The sequence below is a fragment of the Camelus ferus genome, chromosome 3 (assembly GCF_009834535.1).
Source record: "Camelus ferus isolate YT-003-E chromosome 3, BCGSAC_Cfer_1.0, whole genome shotgun sequence".
NCBI lineage: Eukaryota > Metazoa > Chordata > Mammalia > Artiodactyla > Camelidae > Camelus > Camelus ferus.
The window spans coordinates 76,939,915-76,960,551 of NC_045698.1; the positions used below are offsets into that span (position 1 = coordinate 76,939,915).

Genomic DNA, 20,637 nt, shown 5'->3' on the forward strand with positions numbered 1-20,637 from the left:
TGGCAGCCGAGCACCGGGCGCGGGAGAGAAAGAGGGCGGGCGGGGCGGGGCGGCGCGGAGGGAGCCCAGCGACGCACCAACGCGCCCGCCTCCCGCCCCGCCCGCCGCCGCCGCCGCCGCCGCCGCCGCCCCAGTCACCCCGCTCCGCGGCCAGCCGGCACCAGCAGCAGCCCCGGCGGCAGCGCGACGGTCCCCGCCATGTCTGCAGCCATGAGGCAGAGGTTCGACCAATTTCTGCACCAGAAGAACTGCATGACAGACCTCTTGGCCAAACTCGAGGCCAAGACCGGCGTGAACCGGAGCTACATCGCGCTGGGTGGGTGCAGGGCTGCGGCCCGCGGGGTCCCGCCGTTTGCCCAGCCCCGAGAACAGCTGCGGCATCCGCTGCTGGGGAAGCCAGCACGGACCGGGGTAGTGGGTGACAGACGGGGCGAGCGGCATCCTCGGGGACCGAATTGGCCGTCAAGACCGGCCAGAGACCGTAGACCCCGCCGGGGAAACCAGGGCTGGGAAGCGCTGGTCTGTGCCCGCAGCGAGGTGGCGGGGCGCCCGGGGCGTGGGGCTCGGGGACTGGCCGGCGCTGACGTGTCTGCCCCCGCGGCCGATCGCCGAGTGCCAGCGGCCGAGCGCAGGGCTGGCCCGGAGTGGCGCGGCCTCTGCGGGAGGGCGCGCGGGGGCCGTGGAGGAGTACACGGTCCTAGCCAGACCTTCTGCCGAGCTCGGCGCGGAGAAGGGGTGTCCCCTCGGAAGGGGAGAGGCTGCGGGCCGGCGCGGGAATCCGGGCCTCCCCAGACCCTCTGGGGGGTCGGGCTCCCCCGGCTGGTGGGCCGCACTGCGGGGGCCCTTGGAGAAGAGACTGCGGGAGGAAGGGCACAAAGGTGGGGGCTGCCAGGTATCCCCAGACCGCAGGCAAAGCCCCGCGAAGGCGCAGGCCCAGCCTTTGCGCGGTTTGTTTTTCTCAGTCGCCTGAATGGGCTAAGCCTTGCGGTGTGGGCAGGGGCTGCCCGGCTGGAGCTCCTGTGGCGCCACCCGACCCACTTCTCTCCTTATGTCTACAGGTGTCATCGGGCTGGTGGCTTTGTACCTGGTGTTCGGTTATGGAGCCTCTCTCCTCTGCAACCTGATAGGATTCGGCTACCCAGCCTACATCTCGTAAGTGGCTCCCCCCTGCAACCATCCCTTCCTCCCCTTAACTCCCCTTTCCTCGTCCAGAGCTGCCCTGGTTGCTGTACATCCCCATTCCTCCGGGAGAGCGGTCGAAGACCAGAGAGTAGTAACTGACTGCTTAAGGTTACACATTTTGGAGCCTTGACTTGACACCTGATCGTCTGATGACTAGCCGAAATGTATGTTCAATCAGATTTTTCTGGCAGGGCGTCTGCCTTCTAACGGAGGCACAAATGAAGGCAGAAGGAAGTCGACCTTTACCGGTCGCAGATCTCAACCGGTACAGAGAGGCGTTTCCTTCTCCTTAAGAATTATTTTAGTGTGTATTTCACCTTATATTTATGTACATAGTAAAATCCCAGCAATTAGGGCTTCCTTAATTCAGAGTTAATGTTAATTCAGACACGGGGAAATTTTGTCTTCTTGATGTTAAAACGACTGGCCACTTATTACAGGCAAATGGGAGACACCCTGGTATAGAAACAAAAACAAACCTTATAAAATGCATCCTTAATATATCTCCTTGGTTACATAAATGACTCATATAATTAATCTAAATTACAAATGAATCTTATCTGATTACAACCTGAATTTTCTACTAGTTGACATTGTTTTTACTCTACAGTGTTTATTTTGAAAATATTCTACAATTTCATTTTAATGTTCATTCAAATAGGAATTATTCCACCCCACAAGTGAAATTTGTTTTACTCTATAGCTCTTCCCAAGAAAGCTGGTTGGTTTTACTTTCATTGAATTGGTCTCTACAACTTTCCTCAACCATAGGGATAAAAATAAAGGAGGAAAAAAAATTCAGCTGGAAAGCTAAGACACAGATGACACATTATGACACCTGAGTCTATCATAAGCCAGACTACAATTTAACTAGAAAGCGGTAATATGTTTTAGAAGAAGTTCGTTGTGACCTGAACATTTAAATTGAAATTACCAAAGTAGTAGTTACTGAATTAGTCTGGTTCATACACATAGTGACATTCCAGAAAATCTAGCTGCTAATAGGACACTGCTTGCTTTTGAATTTGGAGATCCTCTCCGACATTTAGCACTACTTGCTGAAGTACTGTCCATGCTGTATGTGTACACCAAATGATTCTGAAGACAGACCGGAAAAACTGGTTTGGCTTTCAGATCATTGGAAAAGATACACAAATAGCAGTTTTCTATAAAATAATAGATTGTGTATATACAAAGTTTGTAAGCAGCAATGATTCAGAACAGCTTGCATATCACTGGGTCTGTGATAATGGACAAAATAACTTAGTAGAACACTCCTTTACTTTTCTTCTGTTTGTGTCTTCTACTTGTAAGAGTTCTTTTAGTAAGAAAGATTTTGAAGCATTTTTCAGGTTTGTGCTTTAGATGTTATTGATCAAATTTAGTAACTTTCCAGCTGTGTGAATTGTTTCTAACTAGTGAAGACTATGGATCTTTAAAAATATAGAAGAGCATTTCTTCCATATCATAATCTTGTAAGAAACATAACCTTGTTATTTGGTGTGATTAGATCATTGGTATGGGCTTTAGAAAAGTAAAAATCCCTTTCTGGGTGGGATGTGTAAATCTATGTATGTAGAAGTGGATGTGACTAAAGTTGGACAGAGCTTGAACTTGCTTCTCCTTGACCTGGCACAAATTCTAGTAGGAGCCAATTTTTAAGTCATATTTTAAAATAATTTCAATTTTTTATCATTTGTTTTAAGTTATTCCTTCATTCATTTTTTACACAATCAATTGAATATTATTGGCCCTTTTTACTTACAAGAAGCTAAAGGTCCCTGTCTATTGCTAGGAATTCTATGAAATGGTAGATATGGTCATGTTTCTGAGTAGTTCAAGTAAATAGGTTTTATATATTTTAGAATTATTCTATTACTAAGTAGATACACTTTATTTTCTTTTCTATCTGTATATTCTGAGGAAAAGAGACATTCGTAGTACACCTTATTAGGAGTTGAAAGTGTTAAAAAATCTAATAAAGGGAAATTTAATGATTTAAATAATAATTTAGGAAATAATTAATGAGTATCTCTAGATTAGTATTTATTCATAGGATGCTTCCTTTTTGTAGACTCAACTCTTTTACCTTAAAAATGAACACAAGATTCTATTATCATAAGGGAGGTTAGTGAAGGTTGGTCTCTGTTCAGCTTTCCCCTAAAACAGTGGTTCTCAGCCTTGGCTGCCCATTGGAATTAGCTAGGGAGCCTTAAAAAAATGCCTGGGCCCTGTCCCCAGAGTCTCTGATGTAACTGGTGTGGGGTGTGGCATGGGTTTTGGAATTAAAAAAAAAATCTCTCATGCAGCTCTAGTGGGAAGCCTTGGTGCACAGCAGCAGCAGAACCTGTGCTTGCTACATTTGAAGCAGGGGGTGAAAAAAGGGGAGAGAATGGCTTGCTGACCCTGGGCATCATGCAGAGGCCCACTTGGCCTCTGCTTTGTGAAGGAGGTTCAAGCTGATGTAGGGTTGTGTGCACAGTAAAAGCATAGAGATCCCCAGTAGGTCAACATTCAGGCAGTCACCTTACATTAGTCTAATTAAGTCTGTTCATTGCTTAGCCCATGTAACTGCATAATTGTCAGAAAGAAAGTTTGTGAAAATGGTGGTATCAGTAGCTCCCAAATCAGTGTGATCACTTTAATTGTTCTTGTCTCTTGGAATTCTCCCCAGCCAGAGTTATTTTTAAAAATACAGCTCAACTATTTATCAAACATCAAATGCCAAACTGTTGCTGATTCCTTTCTTCCTCACCTTTCAGCTTTTGCTCCTGCTGCTGCCTCTCCTTGGGCCACCACAGAGGGGCCCACTGCTGTGCTTAAGTCAGTATTGGGCTTAGAGGCTGCAGAGTGCAGAAGTAAAATTTGGAAGCGCTCATTTGGCTTCCTAGTTTTTCTTGTGGCTCACCACCTTGGGAAACCTCTGGGTGGGGCTCAGGTGCACCTGGCTTCCATCAGATCTTGGCGTGTTGGAGCACTTGGCCAGTGCTCAGGGAGGGGCAAGCGGTGCCTTATCAGGTAGCTCCTTCCTACTGGTTACTCTTACTTTCTGTGTACATAATTTACCTTTGAGAGCAGGGCCTTCAATCCTCTGCCTCTGTGTTTTCAAGACTTTTTGGCCACCCTTTAGAGGCAATTTGAAATCTAATTTGAGCCTTCTCATTATCAAGAGCTGTTGACAGAGTGACTTTAATCTCTTTACTTTCTTCTGTTTCTGATAAGAGAAGGCAGACTGCTAGATAATAATAGGAACCTTTATTATTATGGTAGACCTGCCCTTTTCCCTATTTTTTGCTGAGATACAATTCCCATGCAACCCTTTTAAAGTATACAGTTCAGTGGTTAGTATATTTATAAAGTTTTACAACTAACACCACAATCTAATTCCATATTCTCATCACTCCAAAAGAAAACCTCGTACCCATCAGTAGTCATTCCCCATTTCTTCAACACCCCAGTCCTCAGAAACCAATAGTCTACTCTCTGTCTCAGTGGATTTGCCTATTGTGGCCATTTCATACAAATGGAATCATATAACATGTGGCTCTTTGTTTCTGGTGCAGCCATGCTTTTCCTGGCATTGCACAGACACGAGTCTGAGACGCCTCTCAGGAGCACCCTCACACACACACAGTCCAAGCCTGAGACCCAGAGTAGCCTCCTCCCACTGGTCCTGGAGTGTGGGGGCTGTTCCTGTCACTGCTTCCTTATTCAAGTGGAATTATGGGGGAAAGTCTAATGACTTTGTTTTCTGGTTTTATTTTTGCCCTGCAGAGAAGGGAAGGGAGGAGGATTTGCTTTTTGTCTAACTCAGCAACCTTTTTTGCTCAAATTCTATAAAAATGTCTATTACTTTTCTTTTTTTTTTTTTTTAACTTTGTATATTTCTTAAGGATTAGGCTGCCATCTCTCTGGGACTTTCAGACTTGGGCCTTAGAGATTAGTCATGTAGTCTGATTATTTTAGTTTTTAAAAGACCCAGGGACAGAGAGAGATACAAGGTTTTCCAAGGTCACACACAGGCCAGACTTGGCCAGGAGCCTCCTGTTACTACACAGGAATGTGAAAGCACATTTAGGCATATTTTAGTACCAAGCTAGAAAACATTAAATATGCTTGGAGCCCCGCATTTTAATGTTTATATTTAATCTGATGTTTGGCAACACTTTTCCAATCTCATACCCACCTCAGTGATGTGTCATTTTATCTTGTCTGTCCTCATCAGCCCAGTTTAAGCTTTTGCTATCAGTATAAAGAGTGTTACTGCTTTTAGCTGTTTGCAGGGTTGATGAACACCTGTGCAGCACTTTATTTAATCAACACTTAAATATCTCTGGTTAAGTGCTTTACAAATATAGCTCATTTAACCTTCATGACAACCCTATAATATATTCCTGTTTTACAGATCAGGAGACAAAGAGAGAGCAGTAACTTGATTAAGGTCTCACAGCAGTAGATGGTGAAACTAATATTTAAACCAAGGGAATCTGACCCCACAGTTCATGTCTTTAACTTTGGTATATTTCTTCCCATATGGCTCTTTGAGTGTCCCACAGATACAAGCCATAATCATATATAGAGATGAAAATTAACTATTGATGTAACTTTTTCTTTTATCAATTTGACTGTTAATACAAATACATGAACTTCATGCAGTGTATTTCTCAAATAAGGTACTGCCATCCCAAATCACACATCTGCACATGTAGTCATTTGCAGTGTTTTGTGAACATGAGTTAGAATGTATTACTAACAAGTTCTCTCTCAGTAGCTGCGATGTAGCATTTTACGACAGCAGCATTATAAATCATTATGTGCAGAGACCTGTTTTTTGTTTTTTTTTTTTTTTTAACCAGTGCAAGCCCATCTAAAGATGGCATACTGAATTGGATCTCCTAAGGGAATACGGCCTTGCCTTTAGTTCTTTGCCAGGAAGGCAACACATCTCAAGGGGGAGATGTTTGGGGATGATCTCTATGAGGTCAGATCAGAAAAGGAGATGTGACAGGTAATGTTTGAAGGAAACGCTGTCAGAATTACTACAAGAGTCATAATACAATCAACCACAAGTAAAAGCTTCAGCACCTTCTTAGCAAATGATGCACAGCACCTAACATGAGGGAATATAGGTTAAAAAGAGTTGAAATCTACAGTTTGCAGGGGTAGACTCCTGAACAGAGAGGCTCACTACCAGGAGAGTTTGGGCAAGTTGCCATGTGTGACTGACAGTTCTGAACCCTTTCTGTTTCTCGGAAGCAAGTCACATGAAGCAGAACGAGGCTTCCCTAATGGTGCTGGAGGATGTGTTTGTGGTTCTCTTCATAGACTCATTACTAAGTGGTGTGTGTGTTTGCTTGTGTTTTTTTAAAAACTTGTAATTATCTTTTTCTTTTCTTTTTTTAATCATGGGCACTTGGGAGCAAATATCTATTTTTCTAAGCTGCTTATGTTCTGTTACACCAGCTTGTCTCTCTGCAACTGTGTGTTCTTTGTTAAAAGTGCTTCAGGGCAGAGCAGCGCATGCCCACACGTTCCTTCTCTGGGTGGAGTGAAGCACATGCAAATATTCTGGCCTGCTGGGCACTGGGTCCAAAAATATAACTGGCATTCTGTAGATGGTGCCTTAAACAACTCTGCAGACTTAAACATTTAAACATATTACCTTTGTCAGCTTTTTACTGGTTGTGTTTTCACTTAGTATGACTTCTAGTATTGCTGAACTATTTTAAGATGAAGGAATTGTGGTGAAAATTGAAAAACTAATAAAATATCCTTCTAACAACCTGTGGCTATTTTGCGGATAATTACAGCCAGCAATTTGGTTAAGTTTTTGTTCTTCTCCTTTGCCTGTGGAGCAAATAAGATGAATAATTTAAATGGTTTATTCATAGCCTAGTTTCTGGGCTCTAAAACAATTGTGGAGGGAAAGCTCATTCCTGATACTCTGCTTTGGAGTGCTCCCTATGAACTGTAATGACCTTTTTTGTTCTCTTCATGAACGTCTTGGAAATAGGGTCTATTTGTCCTTCTGAGATGCCTTCATCTCCCCTGTCCGAGAGTTTTCTTTTTCAGGACTGACTTTGAGTGAGTTTTCAACTTAATATCCTCGGGTAGTATATAAATCAAGTATAAATATAAATGGGACATTTTAAGGTATTTAGTGCCTGTCAATAAGATTACCAAGTAATTCATTTTGAGAACAACAAATTAGTATAGCAGAAGTTTAAAAACAACTTCAAAAATTGCTAATGAGATTACTTTCTGTAGCAGTTGAAATACAAGCAGGGGCTGTAGAAAGCTGTCCTGCCTTCGCTCTGTCACTCGCTCCCGCTTGTGATTCCTGGCGTGGAGCCATCCTCCGCCCCCTCACACGGCTACTGTATATATCCTGCCGCTGCGGGCAGTTAGGCCAGGTGGTGCAGTGGCGGGGTCCCTTACATGTCAGGGGTAACTCTAGACTGCTCTCTGCATCTTGATGGAGCCCTCCTCTGTCTGGGAAAGTTCAGTTTAGGTTGCTGTGTAGGTTGTAAGGGTGCTTGAGGGTAAGGTAAACTTTACGACATTATATTTACAGAGCCGTCATTTTATTGACAGAGGGTTGTCCCTGCAGGATTCGCATCTGCTGTTTTATTGCTTCGGTGTTATTTTTTTCTAACCATCTATCAAATAGTTTAATACATTCTGTTATAAAATGAGTTATAAAATGTTAGCTAGGAGAGGTCTTACAAGTCAAGCTGCTGGAGTTACAGCCACCTTTCACAGATTTGGAAACCAAGGCCACAGAATGAAGTTACATGACTCAGGTCACAAGTCTGTTGAGGCACAGCCAGGTGTAGGTCTAGGGGTGCCTGACTCCCCTGGCCTGCGCACTGCCGGTGTTCCTCGTGCTTTATGTCTGACTGTGACTGAAGCCTCCATTTTGCATTAAAAAATAAAGTGGTGGGTAGTTAGGGAATAAGATCACTGTAATTCGACACCAAAGTATTTGACTACTAAATAACTGTTTTTTGTTTTTTTTTTGTAATTCAGTCTCCATTAGAGGTATTTTATAGACCCATCTTAAAATACATTTGCCTGTGAGTTTAGCTTATTTTATATTATGCATTTCATTGGGTCAATCATTTTATTCTATAGGAGAATACTATATTACAGAGTAAAGGAGCATGGTATATTTTTTCCATTGTTCTTGTATAGTCGTCTTAGAAGACAGTTTCTGTATATCCACTGCTAGCGATCGTATCTTTTTTTGGGTGGGGAGAAGGATTAGGCATGATATAAACAGTGAATAAGCAAATTGGCTTTATTATATATTTAGTTTTTTTCTTTTCTTTTGCTTGTTTGTTTCTTTCTTTGTTTTCTCTCTTGCTGTTGGTCCTCTCTCTTTTGCTTTGAAACCATACCTACTCTGTAGTGAAAAACAAGTGTACTTTTCTGAGTGCCTATAGTTTCTGATCTTTTTTTTCCCATGAAGAAGAAAAATCTTTTCCTTATTGGCATGGAAACAAACTACCGTTCATGTTTTAAAATGTGATTTTTTTTCCTTCTAGTTTGACACACTGTAAAAGTCAAATTTGCAATGGTAGACTCTTGAACAGAGGTAACAGGAAATAGGAAAACCATTTTGAGCTATCAAGAATTTCTACTTCACATTCTCTGACAGACACAGCCAAAAGCAGTCCTGTGCTGCGGACGGTCACATTTTGTGTCTGTTGTATCAAAAAGGATTATAAACATTATGATCCGTATTCTTCATTTTCAAGCTTCAAAGAAATCTACCTTGAACTTTGGTATATTTGTTATTAAACATAACTTACATGTAAGAAATAAAACAAAGTAAATAGACCAGAAGTAGATTCCTTTCTGTTCTTTACCAACAGCACATCTCAGAGCTTTTTATTGCTATAGGTTTTATTATGAACTGCTTTTTTGGATGCACTGTCAAGTCTAGTAATATAATCAACTCATTAAAATTAAAATCCTGTTGATGGGTACAGCTGGTTTCAGTAGTAAAATCAGTGCTCTGAAGACATATAATATTACTTAATTTTACGTCACCTGGCCAGTTTGAACTGTAGGAAGTTACATGTGAACCATGTACAGTATCACTGGTGTGTCCCGGTTTCTTTGGTGTGGGTGATCAGAAACGTATGTGTATGGACCTGATCATTACTAGCTGAATTAACCCATGGGCAAATAGCTTAACTTTTATAAAACTCAGTTTTCTCATATGTAAAAGGAAAGGATAGTGTATGTCAGACAATTAGTACAGAATCAAAATCTCAGTAAGTGCTTAATTAAGGGTGGTTACTTTTAATTAGCAAGAAGAAAACTGAGTTAATCATAGTCATGGTTCTCTAACTCCAGGCCACTGAACTTGTAAATGATAAAGGGAAAACCTCCCAAGTAGTATTTTCTTTCACTTATTCTTTCCACTTATTCTTTTTTATTCATTGTCTTATTTTTCTCCTGTACTTATTTCAGCAACTCAAGACATGAGCATATTAAGAGTAATAAAGTAGAATAAAGTTTTGTTGTTCCAAGTTGTAAATATGTGGTATGGCTAGTGGTTTTCTTATGTTTTGGGTCAGTGGTGTAAATATTTCTATGCACTGGGCATAATTTTAACTAACGATTTTAAAATATTAAATCTATTTTATACTTCATTTTGTTTCCATTGAGATTTCCAGTTTGTTGTAACCTCCTTCACAGGACCCCTCCCCAAGAACATGTGTGCTGCTTATGCACAGAGCTGGCTTTATTGATTGATTGATTGATTGATTGATTGATTGATTGGAGTAGGGTGGTCATTAGGTCTATTTATTTATTGTTAGTTGTTTTTTTTTAAATGGAGGTACTGGGGATTGAACCCAGGACCTCATGTATGCTAAGCATATGCTCTACCACTGAGCGATACCCTCTCCGCTATGGAGCTGTTTTTTAACTGTTGACTTTGGGTCCTAGAGCATCACCATTTTGGCCCCAAAGCTTCAGCAGCATCAGGGCATCGTCAGTGCTCAGTACATGCTTGCATGGGAGTGAGTCTGTCGCTGACAGTCTGTGGTGGGTCACCTAGACGGGACTTCCTGGCCATCTCACTTCATCCCCACCGCCAAGAATGTGGTGGAAAAAAATAAACCAGTCAGGTTTTGGTTTGTACTGACAGTGAATAATCTTATTTTTTTCATTTCCTTTTTATCTTAAGAAAAATTATAGCAAAATCAAGAAGATTAAGCCAGAGAGTCTTATTCCCTGTTAGAAGCTACCTCCTGTACTTTAGTATGTCATTTGGAACTCAGGACGTAGGAATAAGTAACTGCAGAACTTCCAACAAGCTTTTTGGATTTCTCATCTATCTTAATGCATCTCGTTCATGGTAGACAAACATGTCTATAATACATAAATATAATAGGCACAATTTATACTCCATTCTATTGCAGGAAATTGACATTTTTCAACTTATGGACATGGTGAAGGTGTTAAAATACCCATTAACCAGGAATAACCTTTGAGCCTGAAAAAGTTAATAGTGTCAAAAGTGCTCAATTTATAACTCCATCAAAGAGAATGTAACATCCATCCTAATGATACAGTTTAACTAAAGTCATTGATGGAAGAAGAAAATCTCAATAACTGAAAGTATGACAAATATCGCAAAGGCATGGAAAATGTGGCATTCCTCCTCATATCTGCTTTTCCTATTTGCTAGTTTTTATTTCTTAATGATATAACAATTGAATATGTATAATAGTAAATTCAGGTAAAAGTTGGGTAGCATATTATTTGATATATTATTTTTTATATTTGTTAATTGCTTACACCTCTGAAGGCATGTTACACATAATAAATATGGACTTTGTCTTAAAAAGAATTTAAAAATATATAAATAGGTTGTACAATGCATATACAGAAAAGCATTTTTATCTATTTTGCTTACTAAGAGCATGAATCTGAATTAAGAGTACATATGTAAAGGTGGATGTTTTCTCTGATGGATGTGTTGTGTCTAAAATAATTCTAAAAATAGTATGGTGAGTTATCTCTTTCCTGCCCTCCTAAGTGAGCACTGACCATAAACAATGATATATGTAATTAACAGATGAAACCTCAGCAAGGGAAACAGGGCTGTTCCTGACCATTATCTAAATATCTCACCTAAGTTTGGTTTAGAAAGTTTTTGCTGGTGCTGCTCACCTTTTATGTCAGGGTTCAGTCAGCTGCTTCCATTAATAGTGGCCTAAGTGATAAAGACCTCGAATTACCTACATAAGTCTGGAGGCTGATGTTCCAGAGCTGGTGCAACAGAGGTTCAGGCTTTTTTCTGGTTACCTTGCAGTGCTGGCTTTCCTCCCCATGCCCATTGCTCCAAGGTATAGCAAGACTGCTGTCCCTTCTTAACGAGTTTTCAACTAGTTCATCTTTAGGATGTCTTCCTTTTGCCTCAAAAAATTATGTAATCCCATCAACTGTCCTTAGTTTACATGATTTCTTTCTGGCAAAGTGCTTAGGTGATTTGCAGTTTGGTCGTGTCTGTGGGTCAGGCAACATTTAGATTTTGTGAATGATGACTCAATTTGGGAGGGAGAGAATGCTGGTAGCCCAGGGCTGTATCTGCTCAAACTTGGTTTTCTTCACACGTGTTTAATGCTATCCTTTGGCCGTTTTTGGTTCCTGCTCTTGCTTTTAGAAAACAGCAAAGAAAGAACTAGATAAGCCAACAAGGTGGAGGCAGCCAGTACCAGGCACTAGGGCCGGGTGGTCTGGATGAGGGCCGGCCAGTGGGTTACGTCCACATCGGTACCAATCCAATAGTAATGTGGGGACTTTGTCCTCCTGTGCAGCATGGGTCCGTAAAATGTTTTCAGCAGTGTCCAAATTTGTTCCTACTGACTTGCCAATAGGATTTTGGCATTTCAGCTAAGCTTTTACTCTTTGTAGTATTTGGGATTTGGAGAATGAGGTACAATTAAAATCCATGAGTAATTCTCTAATCTCCTTTTAGCCTTATTAACAATGCAGTTAATCCTTTACCAGCTCTACATAGACAGAAGGACTGGAGTGTTCTTACTGCTCTCTGTTCGTTTTAATCCCTTGCCTCCTTATGATAATAATAAATGATTACTATATTATAATTATTACCTATTAAGGTAATATTTCTGAGTGCTTACCCTGTTTAAGTGCTTAACATGTATTAACTGAGTTAATCTTCACAGCAACACAATAAGGTTTATCATCCCTGTTTGACAAATGAAGACACTAAGGCCCAGAATGACTTGCCCAAGGTCATATACCTAGTAAGTGGCAGAACCAGGATACAAAGATGCAAGCCAAGGTGGTGAAATGATGTAAAGCCAGATGAGCACTGGAAAGAAATGAAGGGAAATGCTTGGCTGTTTCATAGTTCAGTGTGATATTTTTTGATAGGCCGCTTTAAGTGGAAAATTAAAATGAGTCAGTTTCATGTGATAAGCTCTGTGACTTTCTTTTCTCCTTCTGTGTCTATGTGTATTGAAGGCCTTTTAATGCTCTAAAACACAACAGATCGTGTCTGATCATTGTCAGAGAAGTTTGTTTATAAGAAAATGATGAGCTGTTTCCTCAAGAGAGCAATTAAAGGAATGTGTCTGATGTTCATTTTAGTGTTTGCTTTTAACAAAGCCCTAAAGAGAGATTAGTCTCATGGGAGGAAGTAGTTATAGAAAGTCTGGTACCCCATGGTTTTTTTTTCCACCAGATAGAAATCTTTTTCATGTCTTTTTTTTTAACTAAAAATAGTACATGCTAACAGACTCACAGATATAAAGAACAAACTAGTGGTTACCAGTGGGGAGAGAGAAGGGAGAAGGGACAATATAGGGGGTGTGGAATAAGAGGTACAAACCATTATGTATAAAATAAGCTACCACGATATATTGTATAACACAGGGAATACTGCCAATATTTTATAATGACTATAAATGGGGTATAACCTTTAAAAATTATGAATCACTATATTGTACATCTGTAACTTTATATAATATTGTCTACCTGGAGATAGAATCAAATTGCACAGGTACAGGCCCAGTCCAGCAAGACTGCCCTTCACTTCAGACACCACTCTTGAGCCTAGGTTGTTAACCTGTGCTTCTGACCAGCTGGCTATCCCGGAAGTCAGGGATGGGACTGAAAGTTCCAGCTCCTAATCACACGGTTGGCTCCACTGACAACCAGCTCCCTCCTTAGGTGCTTTCCAAAGGTCTCAAGTTAACATAACAAACAAAAGACACCTTTATCACTCTGGACACTTCAGAAACTGCTAGGATTTGGGGAGCTGTGCAGAAACCCAGGATGAAGACCAAATATATATGGGAAATATATTTTGGCCTTCTGAATGACCAGATAAATATTTTGCTTATAAATCACAACACTGCATCCACTCACTTGGACAAGGAAGTATCTAAGTCAGTATCATTTAGGAAACCTCAGTTTTAAGTTCTTTTCTCACTTTTTTAAGTCTTAGGCTCCTCAACTGTACACTGAGTGGGTTAGACTGCCTCTCATGTTCGTTCTTTTTCTGACTAGCTTATGATGTTATGACATGTAGACACATTTTAAAAAATGAATATTGTGCTATTTTAAATTAAAACAGTAATTAAATGCTTTAATAACAGAAGTAGTTCTATTTATAAAAAATCTCTTCACCTTAATAAGACTCTGTGATCTTTTCCTGTCTTCTTTCCTGGGCCTTGGTTTTTTACAAAGCTGTGATTAATGTGTGTGTTCAATTTTCAGTTCTTTTCTTCCTACTTTTCAGCATTACTATGTAGTATTCCAAGTGTGTCAACATGGAAACTTTTGAAGTCATATCAGTAACTTAGGGAACCGACTGTTTTTAATTCCTTGAAGGACGGAACTTGAACTGTTATGGTAATTTTTCTATTTCTGAATCTGTGGATCTTGACTAACATCTTAAAAATAATGACATAGAGTGGAATTTAAATACCAGAGTGGGTTCATGAACTGTTTATTTGAGTTTATACTTGTGTGTGGATATATGTGTTTGCTGGGCCATGTATGATTACTGAGTCAGGCACTGCTCTGGTTCCCAAAACTGAGACCTTAAGCGAAATATAATTATGTATCCCCCTTGCCTGGGATGGATGTGTAAGAAACACATTTTTATCATGCTAATAACTTTAGAAATCCACTTAAATGTAAAAAGGTAAAGAATATTCTATACCAGATAAAGCACAGAGGAAAAAATCTTGCATGGAAAGGGCACTCATTTGTTAGTTCTTTGGTCCATGTATTTGCCTGTGCTCTTCCTTTGGCCTTCTGCTACATCCGCTAGTGTCCATGGTAGAAAGCTAACAGACACAGACAATTTGCAGGAGACAAGCCATTATTTTATAATCAGCTCTCTTAAAGTCATTTTATGATTCTGTGTCTACGGTGAAAAACTTTGCCTACTCTTGATGTTCAAAGCATGTCTTCTTCCTCTCCTCCTTTTCCTCACATTATTAGCAGTCAGCTCATATAGCTGTAACTTTCCCCTCCTTGGTTATTTTCTTAAACCACTCATGCAGGCACGCACCTATACCCATAGCTGCTTCTCATTAATTCAGAGGCTTTCTTAGCGAGTGACTCAGCATGAGTCATCAGCCTAACTGTCTCTTTGGGGAACCCATTTTACCAAGTAGCCAATGTGTTTTCAATAATTAACACACCACATAGGCTAAACAATATTCAGACTTCTTCTAGTCTACTGTTGTAGTCCAGCTCAGTTATGATAAATATCCAGACATATATTAGGATAGGATAAAATCATGGAATTTAGGTTTAGAGAGAAGGGAGTCCCAGGACTGGAAGAAATTTCTGTGATTCAGAAGTAAAAGAAGGGTATTTAAATTTTAGCAATGAAGTTGATTTACACTATACACACACACACAAAAACTCAAAATGGCTTAAAGACTTAAACATAAGACAAGATACAACAAACCTCTTAGAAGAAAACATAAGCAAAACATTATCTGACATAAATCTCAGCAATGTTCTCCTAGGGCAGTTTACCCAGGCAATGGAAATAAAAGCAAAAATAAACAAATGGGGCCTAATTAAACTTATAAGCTTTTGGACAGCAAAGGAAACCATAAGCAGACATCCTGTGGAATGGGAAAAAATATTTGCAAAAGATGAGACTGACGAGGACTTAATTTCCAGAATCTATAAATAGCTCATACAACTTAACAAAAAACTGAACAACCCAATCCAAAAATGAGCAGAAGACCTAAACAAGCAATTTTCCAATAAAGACATCAGATGGCCAATAAGTACATGAAAAATGCTCAATACTGCTAATTATCAGAGAAATGCAAATCAAAACTACAACGAGGTATCACCTTGCACTAGTCAGAATGGCCATCATCCAGAAGTCCACAAACAAATGCTGGAGAGGCTGTGGAGAAAAGGGAATCCTCCTACACTGCTGGTGGGAATGCAGTTTGGTGCAGCCACCGTGGAAAACAGTATGGAGATTCCTCAAAAGGCTAGGAATAGACTTACCATATGACCCAGTAATCCCACTCCTGGGCATATATCCAGAAGGAACCCTACTTCAAAATGACACCTGTGCCCCAGTGTTCATAGCAGCACTATTTACAATAGCCAAGACATGGAAACAGCCTAAATGTCCATCAACAGATGATTGGATAAAGAAGATGTGGTATATTTATACAATGGAATACTATTCAGCCATAAAACTGACAACATAATGCCATTTGCAGCAACATGGATGTTCCTGGAGAATGTCATTCTAAGTGAAGTAAGCCAGAAAGAGAAAGAAAAATACCATGTGAGATTGCTCATATGTGGAATCTAAAAACAAAGCAAAACAAAACAAAACATAAATACAAAACAGAAACAGACTCATAGACATAGAATACAAACTTGTGGTTGCCAAGGGGGTGGGGAATGGGAAGGGACAGACTGGGATTTCAAAATGTAGAATAGATAAACAAGATTATACTGTATAGCACAGGGAAATATATACAAGATCTTGTGGTAGTTCACAGCAAAAAAAAAAATGTGACAATGAATATATGTATCTTTATGTATAACTGAAAAATTGTGCTCTTACACTGGAGTTTGACACAACATTGTAAAATGACTATAACTCAATAAAAAAATGTTAAAAAAAAAAGTCCACAAACAAATGCTGGAGAGGCTGTGGAGAAAAGGGAACCCTCCTGCACTGCTGGTGGGAATGCAGTTTGGTGCAGCCACTGTGGAAAACAGTATGGAGATTCCTCAAAAGACTAGGAATAGACTTACCATATGACCCAGTAATCCCACTCCTGGGCATATATCCAGAAGGAACCCTACTTCAAAATGACACCTGTGCCCCAGTGTTCATAGCAGCACTATTTACAATAGCCAAGACACGGAAACAGCCTAAATGTCCATCAACAGATGACTGGATAAAGAAGATGTGGTATATTTATACAACAGAATACTACTCAGTCATAAAAAATGCTATTTGCAGCAATATGAATGGACCTGGAGAATATCATTCTAAGTGAAGTAAGCCAGAAAGAGAAAGAAAAATACATACGATATCACTTATATGTGGAATCTTAAAAATAAAAAAAGACAGGCAAACTTATCTACAAAACAGAAAGAGACTCACAGACATAGAAAACAAACTTATGGTTACCAGCAGGGAAGGAGGCGGGAAGGGATAAATTGGGAGTTCAAGATTTGCAGATACTACTATATATAAAATAGATAAACAGCAAGTTCATACCGTATAGCACAGGGAACAGTATTCAGTATCTTGTAGTAACTTATTGTTAGAATATGAAAACGAATATATGTATGTTCCTATATGACTGAAGTATTGTTCTGTACCAAGACATTGACACAGCAGTAGTAGGATTACCAATTCCTACTTGTAAACTGACTATACTTCAATAAAATATTTTAAAAAAGAAGATAAAATTTAGCTCTATTCATTTATGGAATGACTTCTGTTTAAGCAGAGTTTAGTACTGAAAAAGTCTTATTAACTGATGAGGGGAGGAAAGATCAGTCTGAGGACCACATTGACAGTTGGAACCAAACGGACGTCACAATGTTTGTGCTCACCTATTTGTTATGAAGTATGTTATGAACTTTGGAAAGTGCCTAAACTATGTTCCAGAAGGGTTTTTTATGGAAATGCCTGTGCACCCATGATGTACTTCAGTTATTGAAAGTGCTTAAGAACTGAGTTACATGAGTGAATTCTTGATACAACCCTGGTGTCGGGACCCCACTTGAGAGTGCAGATTACTCTAGTTCCCAGTGGTTGGCAGTATCTCCTGGGGCCCTGGTGGAGGCTAGAGCAGGTGGAGATCCAGGGACAACTGGTGCTGGTTTCTCTGGTGACCAGAAGGGTGGTACTAGTTAGAACAGCTTGTCCCCGTATCTCCACACTGCTGCCTGTGGTCATGTTGTACTCCTGCATCTGGTGACATGGTACGTACATTTACTTGAGTTTCTCAGTTGGTGCTGGAGGGCAGTTGTGAAAGCACCATGTTTGAAAATGTTTCATTGAGATCTTACATGATACACCTGCTTGTGTGTTGCTTTTCAGAATTAAAGCCATAGAGAGTCCCAACAAAGAAGATGATACCCAGTGGCTGACCTACTGGGTGGTGTATGGTGTGTTCAGCATTGTCGAATTCTTCTCTGACCTCTTCTTGTCATGGTTCCCCTTCTACTACATGCTGAAGGTAGGTTGGCTTTTCCTGAGCGCCTCTGTTTCTTCCATCTCTGTGTTTGCTTTCCTCCCTACCACTGAAATGAACTCCATCTCAGGACCTGTGTGCAAGGCATAGGAACAAATGCTTGAATGTTGGACATCTGTGGCTCTGCCTCAGATTATATAAACAGGAAGACAAGATTCAACATGTCTGACTTATTTTGTATACTACCTTGGAAACAGCCAAAGCAATTGTGTCTTTAAGATGTGCTTGATAATAATAAAGGATGGTAATACTGTGACCTAGCCGAAGCACTGCTGTTAGTTTGCCAAGATCCTGTCTTCATGCCATGTTGTCTGAGCATTACAAATTTTATGAAGTCATTGATTATTCACAGTGGTGTGCTGGAGTCACTATTTTTGGGGAAAAATATACATATTTCCTATATAGGTTTGGAAAAAGAAGATGTGAAATGGGCTTGCTGAGGAAGTCATTTTAATAATGCTGGCAGGTGCAGTAGTCCGGGATCAGCCCTGCCACACCTTGTGTTTGGCAGAGGACTGGCCTTGGTTACCACTACGTCAGGAAAGGGAGTAGGAAGTTGAAGCTCATCCCTAATGGGACCTATATCAACTCTGGACTTGCAACAGCGGTGAATGAGAATGAAAACGTTCACACCCTTTAATAGAGTGGTTGGCTCTTTTTCCCTAAATGCGACAAGCTGTCTTGAGTTGATTCGAGTGTCTTCATGAAAGGATCCCTGATACCTTTAGTCACATAGGATGTAAACAGTGCCTCAGATTCACTGAGCCAGACCTCCCAAGGTGTGGGAAGTAGTGAATTCTGGGTTCTCTTCTTTCCCTTCATACTCTTAAGTGTTCACTTTAATTAGTTACACACAACATAGTTTAAAGACTCAGATAGTTCTGTAAGAGTTCTGAAGGTCTGCACTCCTGCCCCCTGAGTTGCCTTCCTTAAAAGCAACCACTATCCCTTCACTTATGGCAGATTTTGTCATTTGCCTCTGTCTCTAAATCATATTCTTATTTAGCCACCTTTTAATTTTTCTATTTTACACATTGGCTCTTGATTCGCACTGGAAGATAAGGATTTAGCTTTCTTTCCTCCCTCGTCCCTGCCAATCACATGCAGGCTAGTCTCAAATTGTGCATATTAAACGTATCCCTACCTTGGAAATACATCTTCTAGGGGAAAACTGAACAGTGACAGCATTAGAATCATAGAATTATTTGTCCTGTTGTAATTTATAACTTAAGGATTTAGTGTCAGTGCTAATAGTGCCCAGAGTTCAGTTGAAACAGCAGATTCTTTGTGTGAACTGCAGGTAAGAGTGAGCTTGTGTCTGTCCTTGGGAGTATCGTCAGCTGGCAGTTTGAGGGCAGCGTGATTAAAAGGACGGCCAGATCTGTGTAGCTCAGAGTATTCCTGGTAGTTATATAGATTAAGAAAAGGGAGTTGTAAAAGCTGGCAGCTGAACAGCACATCGAGAGTCGAGGAGTAATTAACTTTATTTTTAATACAAGGAAGTTATTTCATTTGAGAACTGGAGAATGCTAAGGATGTAGGTAAAGAGCAGTAATTATTTTACTGTCTCAAGACAATAGCTAGAGGGAAGCGGAAAGAACTAAATGAGCAGTCTGGAGTATAGCCTCCAAAGTAATCACACTGGAGAGCTACAAAAGTGTCGACTCTTGGCTCTGGTCCTGTCTGGTAGTCATGCTTAATTCATCCAGAAAAGGGGAATGAATCAGCTGTTCTGAATTGCTGAAGGGTTGATATTTGCTCTGAGAGTATTTCAGAGATTTTCAACAGCACTAAGAACTGTAGGAATTGGTAATCCTACTACTGCCTTATGTACTTCCTTCAAGTACATTAATTTGTGACTTTCCTCAAATCCGGCAGAAGAGGAAGTTGACTCTTAGAGAGGTTGTTTGATTTACCTAAAGTCATAAAACTGGTACCAACTCTCCTGATTCTTAATCCAGTGCGTTATTTCCACTTCACCTTGAGGCGTGTGGTTATAACACGGGCATGTGTCTCGACATCAACGATCCAATCCTGACATTCAGATATTCTGTGTAGGAATACCAGTCAGGAGACTGTTTCCTACCATTTTAAATGGTAAAAATTAAAATGTCTTACATGTCAATTTAAAACTCCATACCACTTTCCTAAATATTAATAAATACAGCAAAATATAAGTGACAAATATCATACTGGATGTTAGATGTTAGAAACTAACTCCAAATTGTTTCTGCTCTTCAGACAGTTAATCTAGTCGGTAAGAAACTAATGCTTTGTAAGCACATCCCCTGGGACACTGCATTCTCTTCAGAATGTCCACATGGAAATCTGATACTGTGTCCAGGATTTAAGTTCTCCTTTTCCTGCACATCCTTTTGTTCAGTGTTTTACTGAGTTTTCAGTGTGTATGTATGTATTAGCATTACCTGTATAAGCAACCAATGGAAAACATGAATGTTTGGGTATTAAAAACTAAAAAAGTCTTCCACAGGGAAATGTTAACTAAAGAGATGGTCTGTAGGGTTTGCCTGTTACCAACCTGGCTCTCAGCAGAGGAAATGAAAGCTAAAGCCAGCGAAAAATGCAGTCACACTTAGTTCTCCATTTTGGGTTAATGCGTATGTGTAGTTCAGAAAGACTTCTCTGGCAACATCTTCACAAAGATAACTGGCCAAGCCCAGGGTGTGCTAGA

At 40.3% G+C, this 20,637-nt stretch overlaps 1 protein-coding gene across 1 annotated transcript in view; it reads left to right on the plus strand.

Moving 5' to 3' along the window:
* The first annotated feature begins 20 nt into the window (after window positions 1–20).
* The window catches only part of REEP5 (receptor accessory protein 5), a 28,626-nt gene continuing 8,009 nt past the window's right edge, over window positions 21–20,637 (plus strand). Inside the window, exons 1-3 of the mRNA XM_032476502.1 lie at window positions 21–316; window positions 1,059–1,152; window positions 17,792–17,930. Coding sequence (XP_032332393.1) covers window positions 199–316; window positions 1,059–1,152; window positions 17,792–17,930 — 351 coding nt within the window. The 5' untranslated portion in view covers window positions 21–198. The remainder of the gene's footprint in view (window positions 317–1,058; window positions 1,153–17,791; window positions 17,931–20,637) is intronic.